Source organism: Catharus ustulatus, chromosome 3 (assembly GCF_009819885.2).
Source record: "Catharus ustulatus isolate bCatUst1 chromosome 3, bCatUst1.pri.v2, whole genome shotgun sequence".
In the NCBI taxonomy this organism is placed as follows: Eukaryota; Metazoa; Chordata; class Aves; order Passeriformes; family Turdidae; genus Catharus; species Catharus ustulatus.
In genome coordinates this window covers 35,687,853-35,704,521 of record NC_046223.1, presented here as the reverse complement: position 1 = coordinate 35,704,521, position 16,669 = coordinate 35,687,853, and the positions used below count along the sequence as shown (strand labels likewise).

The window sequence follows — 16,669 nt, the reverse complement described above, 5'->3', positions numbered from 1 at the left end:
AAGTGCCATACATTATTAGATTACAATGAACAGAAAGTACATTTAAAGTACTTTTAAAAAGCTATGCAAGGTCTTCAATAAAAAGATCAGCATAAGTCAAACTTATTTGATGAGTAGCTAATGCAGGGATGACTGAATATAGGGCTTTTTACATTTTTGCTTTCTACCATGGCTATGCATTGTACGTATGAAAAACCTCACTCTGTGGTGAGGCATTTTGTACAGCAGACTGGAGGAAAATGTTTTAGAATCATCCATCTAAGGAAGGAGGAGAGAATTAACTCATTCCTTCTTTTTAGTAACATTTTAGTTTCACTAATGGTCTGAGAAGAAGCTCATAGCTGCTGTGCCAAGCACTCTGCTATGGTGGTAAAAGAACTGGGTTCTTTCACCCTCCATTCACCCTCATTAACATTCTGCAATGCTTCATATGAAAGATGCTTGCACTAAAATATATGTTATTTACTAAATGTCTGCGTGATTACCAGGTAGGAGAAGTATTTAGCACTGGCAGAGTGGCTCTCAATCAACTGTGCCTCAATCTGTATCCTAACTACAAAAGTCCTTTCTTAAAGTGAGCACAGTGAAAACACTGCATCTGCATTTCTCAGCTGGCCACATTATTGAAAACGGGACAAACCAATCCCTGATATACCCATGTTTGGACTAATTAGGAATCTGGGGGATTGTATTTCAGGTAACACGTAGGAGTCACTTCCATTCTGAACCTGTCAGAACAGCCGCAGCCCACAAGGACAAAGGAGCCCAGACCAAGGTGAGAAGGAGAAAAGACAGTCTCAAGCTTTCAAGGGGCAGTGTGTGCAACAATCTCCCGAAGGACTTTGGGGTTCACCCACCTTAGAACAGTCATTCATCTGAAGGAAATATTTTACCACCATTTGAGATCAAGGAGGTTGGTGGGTGAGGGGGACCTCGACTAAGGGACCTAACCCAAACAGCCTCATAATAAAAACATTCTTATGGTGCAGGGAGGACACCCATCAAGCCTACAGAGGACTTGCAACTAAACCTGCTCTCACATGTTTTTTAGAATAGGGATTGATTAAAACAAATGTTTTCCTTAAAGCAGAAGCTTTAGCAGTAGAAAAAAATCAATAGCAGTGTTTATCAGGAAAAGACAAAAGTCAGTTACTTTTGATTCAAAATGAACACCATGGGGAAAACTAGGTTTAGAGTGCATCCTCCTGTTCAAGCAAAATTAGAATTTATAGTGGAAAGTTGTGTAATATAATTTGCTAACTCTTAGCACATCTTTCATCATCAACCTAAAATCTCCCTACAAGTAAAATGTTATCAAATTTTCTTAGCAGTTACACACACCAAAAAAAGTCAGTAAACTCTGTACTGGAGATACTTAGCTGATCAATAAACAGTAACTACAGAAGTTTCAGCATTGTTTGGAGATTAATACAACTGATAACGAGAAGTTTACAAGACTACAAAATTCTTTTTAAGATACATTTGTGTAAAAAATAGTAACTACATACCTTGAATACACATACAGCGTTGGAACAACATGCAGCTTACAATGAGAGGAAGTCTTCTGTAGTGTGAACAGACTGGTGAAATAATGCTGTTAACCCTAACTTTTTTTACTACATTTTTAACTCACTGATACCTCATAGTTTTCATCTTGCCTGCTGTCTCCTCTTCCTTATCTCCATCTTGCTAATTCCTTCAGTTATCCCATCTGAAGTAACTGGCCTGAGGTGATTAACAAATCAACACCTACAGATTGCAGCACTGGGCTCACCTCTTCAGCAGGCCTTTTCTAGAGGAGCACAGGTGAGCAGGGCTTGTGCTGTTGAATAGATTCCCTGGAAAAAAATGACACTTGAGAAGCTGAGAAATAACAGATGTTCCTAGATTTCTACACAGTCTTGGAGTTCTTTTATCTCTTCTGTCCAGAAGAGTTGTAGACACAGTACAGGCTAGAAATGACACTGCAAACTAGAGATTAACCCACCCATTCTCCCTCTGGGCACCAGTGGCAAAGTGCCATCAAAAGCAAACAAACCACTTCTTGTCCACAACACAGGAAGGACATGGACCTGTTAGATGAGTCCAGAGGAAAGCCACCAAGTTCAGACCAGAGGACAGAGCTCTTTCTCTATGAGGAAAAGCTGAGAGAACTGGGATTGCTCAGCCTGGAGCAGAGAAAGCTTCAGAGTAACCTAATTGGAGCTTTCCAGTCCCTGAAGGGAGCTTACAGGAAAGATGGGGCATGACTATTTACAAGAGCATGAACTGACAGGACAAGGGGGAATGGGTTCAAATTGAAAGAGAGTAGGTTTAAATTAAATTAGATATTAGGGAAAAAATATTTACTGTGAGGGTAGTGAGACACTGGAACAGGTTGCCCAGTGAAGTTGTGGATGCTCCATCCCTGGCACCATTCAAGGGCAGATTGGATGGGGCTATGAGCAACCTGGTCTCAATGGAAGTGTCCCCTGCCCATGGCAGGGGTGTTGGAATTAGATGATCTTCAAGGTCCCTTCCAACCCAAACATTCTACAATTCTATGGTTCTGTGGTTTTCCATATTTTCTATGCTGCTCTAGGTGTGCCCACACTGGCACATTGCAGGTGTCACAAGGCAGTCATAAAAGCCATGCTGTGTTTCTTGCACATGCCAGAATGGATACTGTCAGATGGATTAGGATACAACAGAGGTTAAAAGCTACAGAACAGTTGCACAAAGAGGTCCTACCTGAACTGTACAACTGGGATGTGTAGAATATTTTAGTAATCCTCAGAAACCTTTTACCACCATTCACATCAGAAATTGCTTTTTTTTCCCACATTTCTCCAGCCTCCTTTCTTTACATTTATTTTCCAGCAGTCCTGTTCCTTATGCTGAGATACATGGAAATTATGGAGATGGGGCACTGGTCTAATATACAGCAAGTGTAAGACAGGCAAAGGAGTGTGCCCACATGAATGTTACTCTGTGAGCAGAAATTTCCACTTCACCTGAGAATCGTATTGTTTTTCATGCTTATATGTCCATATATTTTCATTATCCCATGCCAGAATCGGCAGATGGACATTCCCCAGTCTCCCTGAGGATGTCTGACCTCACGTGCCTGCCTGACATGCACCCACAGGATCACTGTCCACACCAGGCAAAGCAGCAGCAGCCATTTCCACTTGAGAAACAGAGCACAATGCAGAGCTCAGTGATTAATGAATGCACTGCTGCAGAGTGCAAAGGACCAGTAAGTTCCTTCCCTCCTCCTCAAGTGTAGTCCCTCAGCTCCCATCTCCCAACAGCATATATGTTGGCCCAGTCAGTCACAGTCGCTCTGTCTTGCCGATTAATTTTGATTGTGCAATAGTTTCAACAGGAGAATAGCCTCTTTATATCACAGGAGTCCACAGCTTGGCTCTTTTCTTCTGTCTTGGGAGACACAGGTTTCATTCCTCCATCTGCAGAAGGAATCAAAGTTAGGAGTAGGATCCCACTATAAGGTCATTCCATAAACAGAAGAAGGGGACGCTGGCATCATCACTTTGGTTAACCGAAGAGAAAGGACCAGTCTCTGCTGCATTTTTGTTTTGTGGGGTGGGGAGGAGCAAAAAAGGGGGGGCACCAATGTCTGACCTCAGGGCATTGAAACACCGAAATACCCTGGGGATCTACCTGAAGGAACCTGAGATTGTATTTTAAGGAAAGCAGTGTAAAGAACAAAATGAAAAGTATGCCCCTCATACCCTGTAACCACTGCCAGTATCTAGATGTTGATGGCTTCGTTCTCAGGACTGCTGCCTTGAGAGTAGAAGTGATGAAATTACATACAACTAGAGAGATTTTGCTGTCCCTCAGGATTTTCTTTTCTCCTGTAATACCGGAAAAATATAATGGGTTTTTTCATCTGCACAGAGAATGGGTCATCAGAATACAAATAGTAATCTGACATTTGCAGGGCAGGATCATGCCACATTTTGCTGAAGGGCATTTTGATAGGTCTTTTCATGTACTACTCTTGACAGAACCTGGTAATCAAACAGATGGAACAAAACGAGCACTTAGTGACTAAACCAGTGCTGGCCCCTGAGCAACCCAACTGTGTTCACATGGCACGAAAAACCAGCACAACATTAATTCCCTCCTGTTCCCCTCAATAGAAAGAGACTTGGAGCATTTTCCAGTATACAGGGGAGAGCACTTAAGAGGTCAAATTCATCCCCAACAGACTGATGCCAGTGCCACAGCAGCAGCTGATTCTAAGGAGAGTATTTATCTGAGAACAGAATGGGGCACTGCGCTCTTCTTCTATTTAATTTCAGGTAACATTTATGGTACACAGAAGGGGAAAAAAAAAAAAAAGAAAGAAAAAAAGAAAATTTTTTTTTTTTGCTGTAACAACTCCCAGCATCTGGCTATGCTCTCCAAAGATAAATATAGGTCAAAACTTCCTCTCCAACTTCAAATTAGCTCCTAAATAGAGCATTAATTGTATGACACTCTTACACAAAAATTAGAAAAATATGTCCCCAAAGACATCAAGCACATATCCCCATAAGATGGTTCACTCATATTTAAGGGGCCAAAACCACAAATCAATTTTACTGAATGCATGGCCAATTATTCACAGCATCAGAATTAACATAATAAACATTGTAATGGATTTCTTCAAAAGAGAACTAGTATAATAATTACACAAGGCATTCTAAATGGGAAACAAAGCCAACTACAAATTTCAGAGGTTATTTTATGCAAATACTGTAGCTGTAGCATTCTGAGAATTCCATTGTAAGCTGAATTGTCCACTTCTGATACTATGAATAACTACATACCCATTTATTTCTAATAACCTATTATTTATGTGAAATTTCTTTTGTCCTTCTAAATGCTATGAACCCATTTAGAGAAACCACCTACATGACAACTTACCAATTATCCTTATAAAATGTTGCATTGTTTTCGATTAGGTACACATATAATTAAATACCAACTAACTGTTCTGCTCATATAAGTTATCAAACGTCTGTGAACCCCAGCAATAGAACATTGCATTTAATTCTAAATAACTGTTTCTAAAAGAAGGTGATTTTTATATAATTTATATATAATCACCCCAGAACACAATAAAATTGCACTCAATTTGCCATTAAAAAGATTAGTGAGTGCAGGTATCAATATTTAATGTGCAAATAACAAGTGCCATTTTCCAGACTGTCCCAAAAAACACTCGTTCACTGCCTAACTCTTCCAGTGCCCCAATATTGCAGCCACTCTCCCATGTACACCCATGAGCAGCTCCATGATGCCATGCATTTACTCACCCTGTTCACCTCAGGTGACACTGACAATTCACAAATTGGCTTAGAGTTGGCAAGTTGGATTACTCACACTTACTGCATCCATGCTGTGGGACTCTGCTTTCCTCTGGATCACACTGCTGAGCATCAGTGTCACTCAGAGAGGCTGGCCCTTGCTGATGTGGGCCCTCAGAACTGCAGTAATCATGATTCCCAGAATGGAGCCAACTCCTGCCTGGCTGGTTTGCTCAGGTCTATGTGCAAAACACTCAGCAAACATTCAGTGGGCTTCTTTTCAAGCTCCTTTTGTCTCTTTAAGCTCACCATAAAACTGCTTGAAGTGAGCACTGCCTCAGGGGACAGCAGAGAGCTGTGGGGTGCAGTGGGACCTGCCAGGGCAGTGATATGCTGCCACAGGTGGGTTACAGAGGGAGCAAGCAGGATTCAGCCCTGGAAGCCTCCACACCTTCTGAAAGACAAGCATAGCTGTAGCTGAGCTATGGATTGTCTCTGATCCTCAGCGATTTAATGCTGGACTTGGAGCAGTTTTCCTTCTGAAGCAAACTCAGGCTACTTCTGTTATCGTTATTCTGGAGAGTCTGCCATGCCAGCAAACAGCTTTCTATTACAGCATTTAATAATGACACTTATTCTACTCATTACATAGTCATCTTTCTATAATCATGCATTTTTCTTCTCTTTCAGTGCCCTTGGGCTTCCAGCACAAAATTCATTCGTGGACAAAGCATTTGTATGGCCCTCAAATTGTAAACCATTCAAAACATGGACAGTGAAAAACAACACAAGAGAGACCTGGAGGGACTGACCAGAAACCGTCCAGAAACTGTGAAATCACCCATGTATAAAATACACTGTCTGTCTCTTGTGCTTCAGACTGCTGAGTTAAAATGACAACAGTCAGGGCATGGGGGCTGGAGAGACATAAAATGGCCTGCAAAAGCAATTAAGTGCCACAGAGACATTTGGACTTGATAAGAACAGGAGATTGTTTACAGCTCTGTTTACTCCTGACCATGAATACTGTGCTTTGTGTCCAACAAGGACCTGAGCAAACCCCAGCGCTCTGACACATTTGTTTGTCTGCTGAGACTCTGGAGGGCACAGACACTTCCCACTGGCACCATTGTGCAGGTGATTTTCCTGAGGCTTTCTGCTCCAAATTATGATCTCCAGCCATATGGGCAACACACTCATCAAACACATACAGCCTTCAGAGCTGATCTCCCTCTGTACCCTCTTGTTTTTATGTGGTCCTGTTCCCCCACATGCCCCCACACCATGTTTTTTCTCTCTCTGGCAAGAATACAGAAACAGTCAGGTTTTACTGCCAGAAAAACCCTTAGGAGTTTGGGATTCAGACAGAAGGGGGAATGTACTGTGCTTTTCACCATCAAGTGACCCCAGGCAGGCTGGCACCCTCAGTCACCAGGAGGGGAACAGACTCCCAGTTGTGTTTGCCCCAGCTCCAAGAGCTATGCTGCATTTTTCAAACATGGAGAACCACTTCTCTCACCTTTAAAAGCCAGCCATGTACCACGGGACAGCCCAAGAGAGAAAACTCCTGCAGCAGGAGAGCCCCAAGGCAGTGGGCTGTGGCAGCCAAGGAGTTTTCCTACTGCTCCCAAGGCAGGTGAGGGCCCTGGGTTCACACTGGCCAGGACACCTGGTTTTGGAGGGATGGAGGTGCACAGAATCCCAGCCTCCATGAGATCTCACCACATCTGCAGAACTTGTTCCAATAGCTGTCTGTCAGAAATAAATGAGAAAGACAGATTATAAGTGTTCTACTTTTGGTTGTTTGTTGGAGGGGTTTTTTTGTTTGCTTGCTTTTTTAACATTTATTGGGATGTATGTCTAATGCCTAAGATTAGTATTTCATTTTTCCCTCTGAATATAAACACATTGCCTATGGATATATCAGGAATACACAATATTGCAACTATGAGTTATTTACCTGCTGGGGCAATGCTAATGAGTATTCTAGCAATGAAAATGGCTTCACTGGCTTGTAAAATATAAAACAGCAGGGAACTCACTGGAGAGCCCACAAGCATATGTCAATAAACTTAAATTATTCACAAGTACACAAGCCTCCCAAGATACCAGCTTCCCAGCCCCCTTTCATTTCCTGACTGCTCCTGACTGCCTCACATTTTGAGCTAAGAAAAAACTAATTTTCTGTCTTCCTCAAGCCCATAAATATTTTTGCAGAAGCCAAGTAATCATATGAAAAACCTTTAGTTCAGATACAAACTGAGTATTCTATTGGCTAATACTTCATATATCCAATTGACATGCATTGCAAAGTGCAATAGCAATACAGGACAATCATATGTAAGACCATAAACACCTGAACATAAATGACATTTTACCAGAGTACTCTAGCAATGCACTCAGACACAGCACTGATGCAGTGTGCCCTCATTCGGAATGTTGCTGTTGTTTCTCTCCTCTACATCAATCCTGTCAATATTAACATCTGTAACAATCACTAACCACTCTCATTTTGACATTTCCAGAGTACACTGCCAAGCTCTGCAGGGTGTTACAAGTAAAACAGAAGGTGCTAATCCCCACCAAAGGTCCTTCAGCCAAAATTCAGATCAATGTTTGGACTTCAACCAAAAAAAAAAAAAAAAAAAAAAAAAAAAAAAAAAAAAAACCAAAAAACCATTAGAATACAAGTCCAGGCATCTGTTGTCATAAAAAGATTTTGATTGTTGTATTTCATGTCCCTCTTCATTACAAATCCATTTGGCACCCTTAAGAGCCTAGTCTCAGAAAAAATTATTTGATATCATATGTGCCCTGTGCTTTTACAATACTTCTATTGTAATTCAACATTCATTATCTTTCCAATTAATGTCCTGAATAATGCTGCAATTTGAAATGCCCACATTTCACAATGAGAAAATCGAGCTCAGCTCTGTCTGCTTTAATCCCATTTTACTTTTATTATAATTCAATACCAGAATTTTTCTCCTTCTTGGCTGGCTTACTGACACCCAAACACACACAAGGGAGCTATCTTCTGCATTGAAAAGATACATTTTTTCTTTTCTTTTCCAAGAGAAGACTTCCAATTTATTTTTCAATACCATTTAGATATACTTTCCTGCCTTATGATCATTACTGAATAGCTCATAAGGAAAACTGAGGTGACAGAAGTACTAACAGAACAGCATTTACCAATTACCATAAATGTAGACATGAATACCTACAACTGCTGGAAAATGCTAAGTGTGAAGCAGATTACAAATACAGAAAGAAGGTGATATCAAAACTGTGGTCAAAGAATGGAAAACACCCTCTTATTTAGAAGCTAAATGATTTAATACATTCCTTAAATGTTGTGTGTCAAAACTACCATTCAAAGTATTACTGCTGAGTGCCATAATAAAAAAACATAAAAGCTAAAACATATAGAGTTTAACATACAGAAATGGAAAATACATATACAAAATATACATATACATGGCTCCTGTATTTATGATGGAAAGAATATATGGTGAGTTTCCACAAGGAACTTAATTTTACTGTTTGGTTTAACTGCTGTCAATAGCTGCAATCTTTGTCAGCTACTGGATTTGACCTGGTGGATAATGCCACCATCTCAAAGACTCTCACAGTTCTTTTTCATCCTGAATGAAAGCTAAAGTGCTTGAGGAAGGTACAAATTCTCCCTTTCTCCACTGACATTAGGTCTACGTTTCTTCCTTGTTACCCTACCATGTCATTTTTAACAGAACTGAACCTGTAACACATAGAAAGCTGAAAAAAAAATCAGCTGACTCTCACACTCACAAATCTTATATTCATTCTTTAATGCCCATCACTAGCTGGAAATTACTGAGTATGTGAATATGCCCTGGGAAGAATGTGCAGAAGGAATTTCAGAATGCTACCTATAAAATATTCCCTCAGGTAACTAAACAGCCTCATTTTAAATAACATTGCTGATCAAAAGGTTTCTTTTTAAGAATATTTTTAAGAGCACTCTATTCAGTATCTCGAGACAGGATTTCCTCTTGAATGTTTTGGAATACTTCACTGAACTTTAAGTGTACAGGTTAGCTATCACTGATCTATCAGTAATTCAGACAACCTGTTTTAACAGGAAGTAGTGCTCCTACTTCAACATCATTCTTGACCAAAGCCTTTTGAATTTACCTTTACTAATTTCTTAGCAATAACCTCGGCCCACTGCTACAGCAGGTACAGTTGAGGCAAATAGCCAGGGAATGCTGCTGCTTTTTCCAATTCCTAAGTAGGGAACTTCAGATTTACTTAAGACAGCTTTAGTGACCAGAAACTTTCACTTGTTTGGTATTAACCCACTTCATTCTGATACAGGTTGATTTTGTGATTTCTGTTTAGTTTTTCCACATCATTGGTACCTCAGTTTTGGTTTACTTATTTCAAATAACCATTATTACAGTTTTTAATTTTGAAAGAAAATTCACAGCTGCATTGATCCTCTCTTCCCATCATGTGAATTCCAGTCTTCAGGACACTGGCATCTTAACTAGTCAGCTCAAAGCACCAACAGCTGGAGAGTTTTGCACCATCAGTGAGCTGTGCACAGGTGACATTGCTGCAATAAACATGGCTAGAACAGGAGAAGAAAAGTAAAGGGTAATATGTTAGGAAAGACAGAAATAAGATTTTGTGGAGACCTGAGTACAAAAATGACAAGATGTTCCTAACTATGCACTGCAGTTAAGCTGTCGTAATCATTCCCCTGTCACTGGCAGACTTTTAGAAGTGGATTCTCGTTAGCATCGAATGGCTGAGAGTTTGTTGTGTATCAGCTAACAAAGTGTGCAGCAGATGCTCTCATAGAGTTCATTTGTGTCAACATCTGAAGTATCCAACACTTGAGTTTTCACTCTGGCCAAGGCACATCTACCACAAGCAATTATTTATCAGGCAGAAGCAGAAAAGCTACGAGAAAGAAGACTGTAACCTTCTCTACTGCTAAATTAGCAACTGTGTGCCCATTATCCACATATTCTTTCTCTGAGCACTTTTTCCCTTGGATTCCTTTTCTTCAGAGATAAAGAAATGTCTCTGGTGAGAAAAGCAACCAGTTGCCAAAGACTGATGCTTAACCAGCCTCTCAAGGGAAAGCTGCAGCCTAAGAAGACAACCTTTTATGAGGGCATTCAGTGTTAAACAATCTTGTGCACATTGGTCTTCTGGCTCCACCAAAGCACAGTCATTCTGTTCTGGACAGCAACAGCTCAAAGTTCTCAGAAAGACATCCAGGACAAGTCCACATCCTGGCTCTGAGATCATATGTACTACTCTTAAGTGTAAAGTAACCCAAGCAAGACCCGGTAAACACAGATAACCCAGGCAAAGCCTCCATTTCCACTGATCTCAAACTATCAAAGAAAAGAAAAACAATATTGCTGGAAGGGAGAGAAAATTTTCACCACTGAGCTCCTTTATTTTTTTCTTAAATAGATCAGCACACAGAAAAGAGCAAAATGCAACTACAAGACTTTCTGAAACTTCATTTTACACTATGAACCTAGAAATTATACATTAACCCCATGAACGTAGATATTACAAATCAAAATGACACTTCATGGTTGCTTTAAAATACCTTCTGGAAAATCATTCCAACCTACTGAATATATTTCCAATTATTTCAGCAGGTTTAATTACTGCATGTATGTTCCACACAGGATTCTACCAGAAACAAGAAATCAAAGCTGAAAATCAGTGTTAAAAACACAGGAGGTCAAAGCTCTACAAGTCGTTCAAGAGAGCCCAGTGGCCTTCAATGATACTAACTGCACAAGCAAGGACTGCTTGTGTAAATTAAGCCAGCAGAATCAGGTCTGCAAATTGCATGGATATTCAATATTTTTTAATTAGATGTTGTCCTGGTTTCTATTTTATTTCATAGAAGTGGATGAAAAACAGCCTGAACATTGAAGGGTTTTTTCTGCAAAGGAAGTTCAGGTCTTGCAATACACATCATATTTAAACTTCACTCCCAGTTTAGCTACTTATAAGCACACCATGAATTTGGTAGCCAATTTCTGGCTCTGAGCTTCAGCAAAAACATTCTTTCAGTCTCCAAGAACACCTTGAATATAAAGAAGAAGAAATTATTACCCTTGACTCTAACAACCAAAGAGTATCATTAAAAACAGAAGATTAACTTTTCTCTCTTATCATTTTTCAGAGTATTTTTTTTCCTGTAAGAAAAAATATCTGACAGAAGAATACACACATTTGCTTTATGTTTGGTGTCTTCAATAGAATGTGAACATAAAGCAACTATGGGAAGTTACTGTCTGCCTTCCTAGCTCTGGCATATACCTTGTACAGTTGCAGAAGACTAGAAAAGGTGACCAGCAGCTGTGACACCAACCCAGAAAGCTCAAAAGGGTGGATTTTAACTGCAAGAGCTTTCTTTGTTGCAACCACACTGTTCTAAACTGCAGTCTACTTTTAATCTAAATTTTGGAGAGGCAACAGTTGGGGGTTGCCTGTGACACAGATCAACCTGTGGAGAATCTGCATTCCGTAAGCTGACTGTGGTCCACAGGCAACCCTGAGGGTTATTTAGAAAACCTAAGAAGAAAGATCTGTGGAGGCACTCAGTCTACTGGCTATCCACAGAAGTCACAGAAGCCAAAATAAAACTCTTTGTTTTAGTTGGTGCTTAATTCATACCCGTAGGGCACTTCTGCTAATCATATTATATAGGGCTTTACTGAATGGTACTGGCCCTTGGGGTGAAATCAATTGAGATTCCTGAAGCACAAGCTATGTTTCATAAACAGCACTCAGCCTTGAAAATTATACATAAATATTAACCATCTATCAATCCAAATTCCTGTCTGCCCAAGACAAAGAGCTACCATTCACCACTGTGGCAAAACACAAATTTACCCTTATGGAAAAGAATAAGCCAACAGCATCATGAGTCTCCTGAGCTTTAACACTCACTGGCTGGAAAGAGTGCCTTCCTGTAATGGCCTGGATCTGTTCAGCTGTCGGTGAGAATCCAAAGGACACAGCTATCTGCTTTACACTGGCAGTCAGGTTCTAAAAGCAGCACAGCGAAAGCAAGATGTGCAGTATGCTTCCCCAAAAGAAGGGAATTCCCCACTTGGGATGAGCATCACCATCCTCTTCTAATTTCATTCACTATTTTCTGTGCTGCATTTCTGTTTTCTGGAGCTCTGCTTCTGTATAGCTGGACTCAACTCGTCACTAAAATCAACTTGATTTTGCTCTTCCAGAAACCTGTGCCATCTCCCTAATTTCAGCAGATTTCAAGGAATGGGCTCAGATGCGTTTTGGCTGTCAGTAAATAGCATCTGCTTTACCCCTTTCAGATCTTCATATATTATGATCACAGTGCTCTTATCTTCAATGTGATTGTTCCAGGTGACTGCAGGATCAAAAAAGGATCCCCCCCTGACTGTAAAGAAGAAAAACAAGCATTGGTGTGACCTTTCTTTCTAACTGGGTACTTTTTTTCTGTACAACTGAAGAACTGCCTTCCAACGCCTTTTGGTTACATCAATGCAGACAAAAAGAACAGTCTGTCCTTTCCGTGGTACTGTCTGTACAAGAGAATGACAGAGGCTTGCTCTGAACTTTTGTAGGTAAACACATAAACATGAGTCTCATTACATGCTTCCCTTCTGTGACTATACTGTCATGTAAGCTTATTTCAAGAGACAAAGCCTGACATCAGCCTAAATTTAAAATATAGGTTGCTAACGAGGTATTTGGCCAAATGTGGAGAAACAGTAAAGAAACAAACTTCCATCTCATTAACACTTTGAACCTGCAGCAGTTCCTCCAACACTAAGTGGCAGAATGTTGACCCAATGCCGTTGTCTAGCTGCCATGCAATTCCCTCACCCTTTGCTGGAAGAGCAAATACCCAGAAGCAAAGCATCTTTTGGACATTCTCCCCTTCTGGCATTCAGCTGCCTCCCTTATCATGATGTACGGCCATCAGGAAATTATTTATGGCACAGCTGTTTTCCCACTGGCCCCATTCAGTTGTTTTCAAAATATTTTTTTCTGTTGCTTTTTCAGCTACAATCAGTATCTGTAAAAATGCAGATCTGTCATTAATCCTGAAAAGAACTCATCCCCCAAGCTGTAATGGGGGACACTTGGCACATTGTTATGGAAATGGAAAAATTAAGCAGCTGTATCTTTGGGGTTTCAAAACAACACTACTGTCTGGAGTGGGAGAAAGAGGTCAACAATTTCAGATGACTCATTCACCCTGGCAACCAAAGTGAGGGTATAACCAAACATTTTGCAATCAATAACATATTGGGAGCTATAAAATATTTTATTAATAAAGACATGCAGAACAAAATGATAACATAATCAGAATAAGGAACTTATCGCCACATCTAAGGTTTGTTTATGTCATGAAGCAACTGTAGAAAGAACTGGAAAGACTGTAATACTGTCACTGAACACTATCCTATAACTACCTGGGACCTGAGAAATAGTAAGGAACCATTTGCCAACCTCCTGTCAGGAAAAGCTCCTTTAGAAAACCACAGCTATTACAATCATCTCCCATTTGTCAAAATTTTCCTGACGTCCTTAAGAGACTGTAATCCTCACAGAAGCATAAACACTTCTGAAAACACATTATACACATTAAATATTTTTGCCAGATAAGTTTTCTTTTTTCTTGCCTCATGCAGGAAAAAATAACAATAGTACATGGAAAAACTCTCTATCCCTTAACCAATTATTTGTTTCCTCTGTGGTGCATCTTGGATGTGTAAGTATCTGCCACTGTTCAGTGACCAAGAAACACTAAAGTTTTAACCTCATTATTATCTGCAAGGAGACAGCCAATGTCCCAGAGACACTGCTGCCACATTCATTCCCTTCATGAGCGTGCATAGAAAAGAGTTGCATAAAAAAGGAAATCATGACACTCCAGCAATTTCAGAACACTGCAACAGCTCTTCATATGTCCTTGCTTATGGCAACTCCAGCACCCCTGAGGCTTCTGTAAATTGTAGGGGTGCTAAGAGAGCTCAAGTATGAGACTCCCACTGTCTCCAAGTTGTTTTTCCTCAGTGCCACCTGCCTGGGTGAAAATAAAGGATATGGCCCCCGAATTAGTCTTACACACTGATACTGTCAGAGAGATGAGGCTTGTTCTTGGAAAAATAAAAAACTCACCATACCTTTTTCCTTGAAAATAGACTTGGGAAGGCAATTACAATGTGTTATCAAAATTAGATGTGTTATCAAAATCCTTAGAAATGGAATCTATTTTATCATCTTCAGAATTAAACAGAACCAGAAGAGAGAAGATGATTTTTACACAGGTGCAGCAATGATTTGTGAGAGTTGTCTCTGTGAAAGAGCCCCTAATCAGAAAGCATTAGTCATCCAAAATCATCTCCTTTCCCATCTCAGGAGAAATAGCCTTACTTGCTGCATGACTTCATTTTAATAACTTCTGTGCAGGAGAGAGAAAAAAACAGTTTTAAATGGTTTGACATTTTTGTTTCACTAACCTGTTATTTACCTGGATCTCCACATTTAATAAAATTAGTTATGTGCTTACATGTATACTCTGGACAGTTGTAAATATCAAATCATTTAAAATCTACATAAGCCATTTTATACCCACACCAAGAAACCCAGACAACAAAATAAAACATGTCAGAGGTTAAAATAAGGTGTCAGAGCCTTCCCATTACAAAGCTTAATTCAGTATAATAGTCATCAAATGACAGCACCAAAGCATTCAAATGATTATAAACAAAGGAGTGTTTTCCATTAATGAGATCCTCAACAGCTTTGCAACTGTGACCTTCCTGACTTACTAATAACTGGAGGCAGAACTGACTCACCAATGCACTTAATATTTGTTTAATATATTCATAACATAGTCAGTGATGGAAAATGACAGGAGCTTTCCTGTCTTTTGCAGAGAGACACATGGGAAGATTCTGGGTAGGAGAAGGAAAGAATGAGCAAGAAACTCCACTCATTCTGCTGAGGGAAGTGTCTGCCTCTCTCTGCTGCCCTGGGTCAAGGGCAAGGTGAAGTCACTTATTCAATGTCACTGCCCGTGCCTGTCCTCAGCTGTGCCTGTAGCTGTGTCCATAAAGCACGTGCCAGAACAAGCGCTAGAAGAGCTGTTCCCCCAGACACCTGCATCCCTCCCCACCCCTCATCCTTTGGAAGGCATTTGCAGTAAAGCCGCCTCTGCCAAACTGCATCCCATTCCAGCATGAGCCTGTGGCCAGTTCCTGGAGCTGTGCCACGGAGCCAGCTTCCCCCAGGCTTCCATGACTCCCATTTGCCCCACTGCTGCTCTGCCATTTGCTGCAGGCCAGAGCAAGGGAACAGAGAGCTCACTTTGACCCACAGCACCCTCCCCGTGTCCTTGTGGGGAAGTGCTTGGAAGGCTTCCCACGGGGCCCCTGTGATGGAGTTGTGGAGCTGCCCCTGCCTCCTGCAGTGAGTCCCATGTGAATCCAGCTGCCAGATGCACTAACCTGGAAACCACAGTGCAAACAGCTCATGCTTTGTGTGGAAAGTTATTCCCAGAAAGGAATAAATTCCACCCTGTCTTACATAAAGGGCCTCAGATGCTTGAGTGGAAGCAGCTGATACATGTCATTTATAAAGTGATGTATATATAACATGTACACATTATACAATGTCTTATAACACATTTATCATTTTTATAACACCTAATATCCTGTTTTTATATATGATTGTATGATGGATATAATTTTTATCATTCTCCCATTTACTTACAAATCCATGCTTACATCGCCAAGATGCGCACAAAAGCAAATTTCATTTTAACAAAAAGCTACAATTTATAAACCTAAAATTCCCAATCTCTAAATTCCCTACTGGTTTCAAACCATATGAGCTATCCCTGGGAACTACTGATTCCTGGAGAGCCACTGTCTTTAACCCCTACTTCACCAATACTCCTTTGCATTAGTTTCTCTTTCTACTAGACACACCTGAGTTGGGGAAAACCTTTAGTACTTAGACTTTGCTGCAATTTAACCTTCATAATACTTAACAAGTGAAAGGAATGAGGATAATATTACAGTTTTAGGAAACAAAGCTTTTGAAAGGCCTCAATGCAAGTTCCTTCATCACACATGTTCATGACCATCTAAGCACAGCAAATGCCAAAGAGTTTGAGCCCAACATGGAAAACACCCAAGAAGCTGGAAGAAGAAGCCAGACATCAGGGCCCCTTGGCTCAAGAGGGAAAGAGACCTGGAGAGACATTATTTCTGCCTGGTGACACTATGGCTTGGTGGGTCCAAGCATCACATCAAGGGGCAACACGGAGCCCAGCAATT

General features: G+C 40.5%; 1 protein-coding gene across 1 annotated transcript; it reads right to left on the bottom strand.

Annotated features, from left to right (window-relative positions):
- Positions 1-11,326: 11,326 nt before the first annotated feature.
- Positions 11,327-14,952, bottom strand: SULT6B1 (sulfotransferase family 6B member 1; the record flags this gene model as incomplete). Its single annotated transcript, XM_033054424.1, is given in 9 exon segments — positions 11,327-11,406; positions 12,219-12,236; positions 12,239-12,374; positions 12,659-12,747; positions 13,400-13,528; positions 14,501-14,580; positions 14,760-14,787; positions 14,857-14,880; positions 14,883-14,952. Coding segments are annotated over 9 exon segments (654 nt in total), but the record flags the coding sequence as incomplete, so codon positions are not given.
- Positions 14,953-16,669: the final 1,717 nt, after the last annotated feature.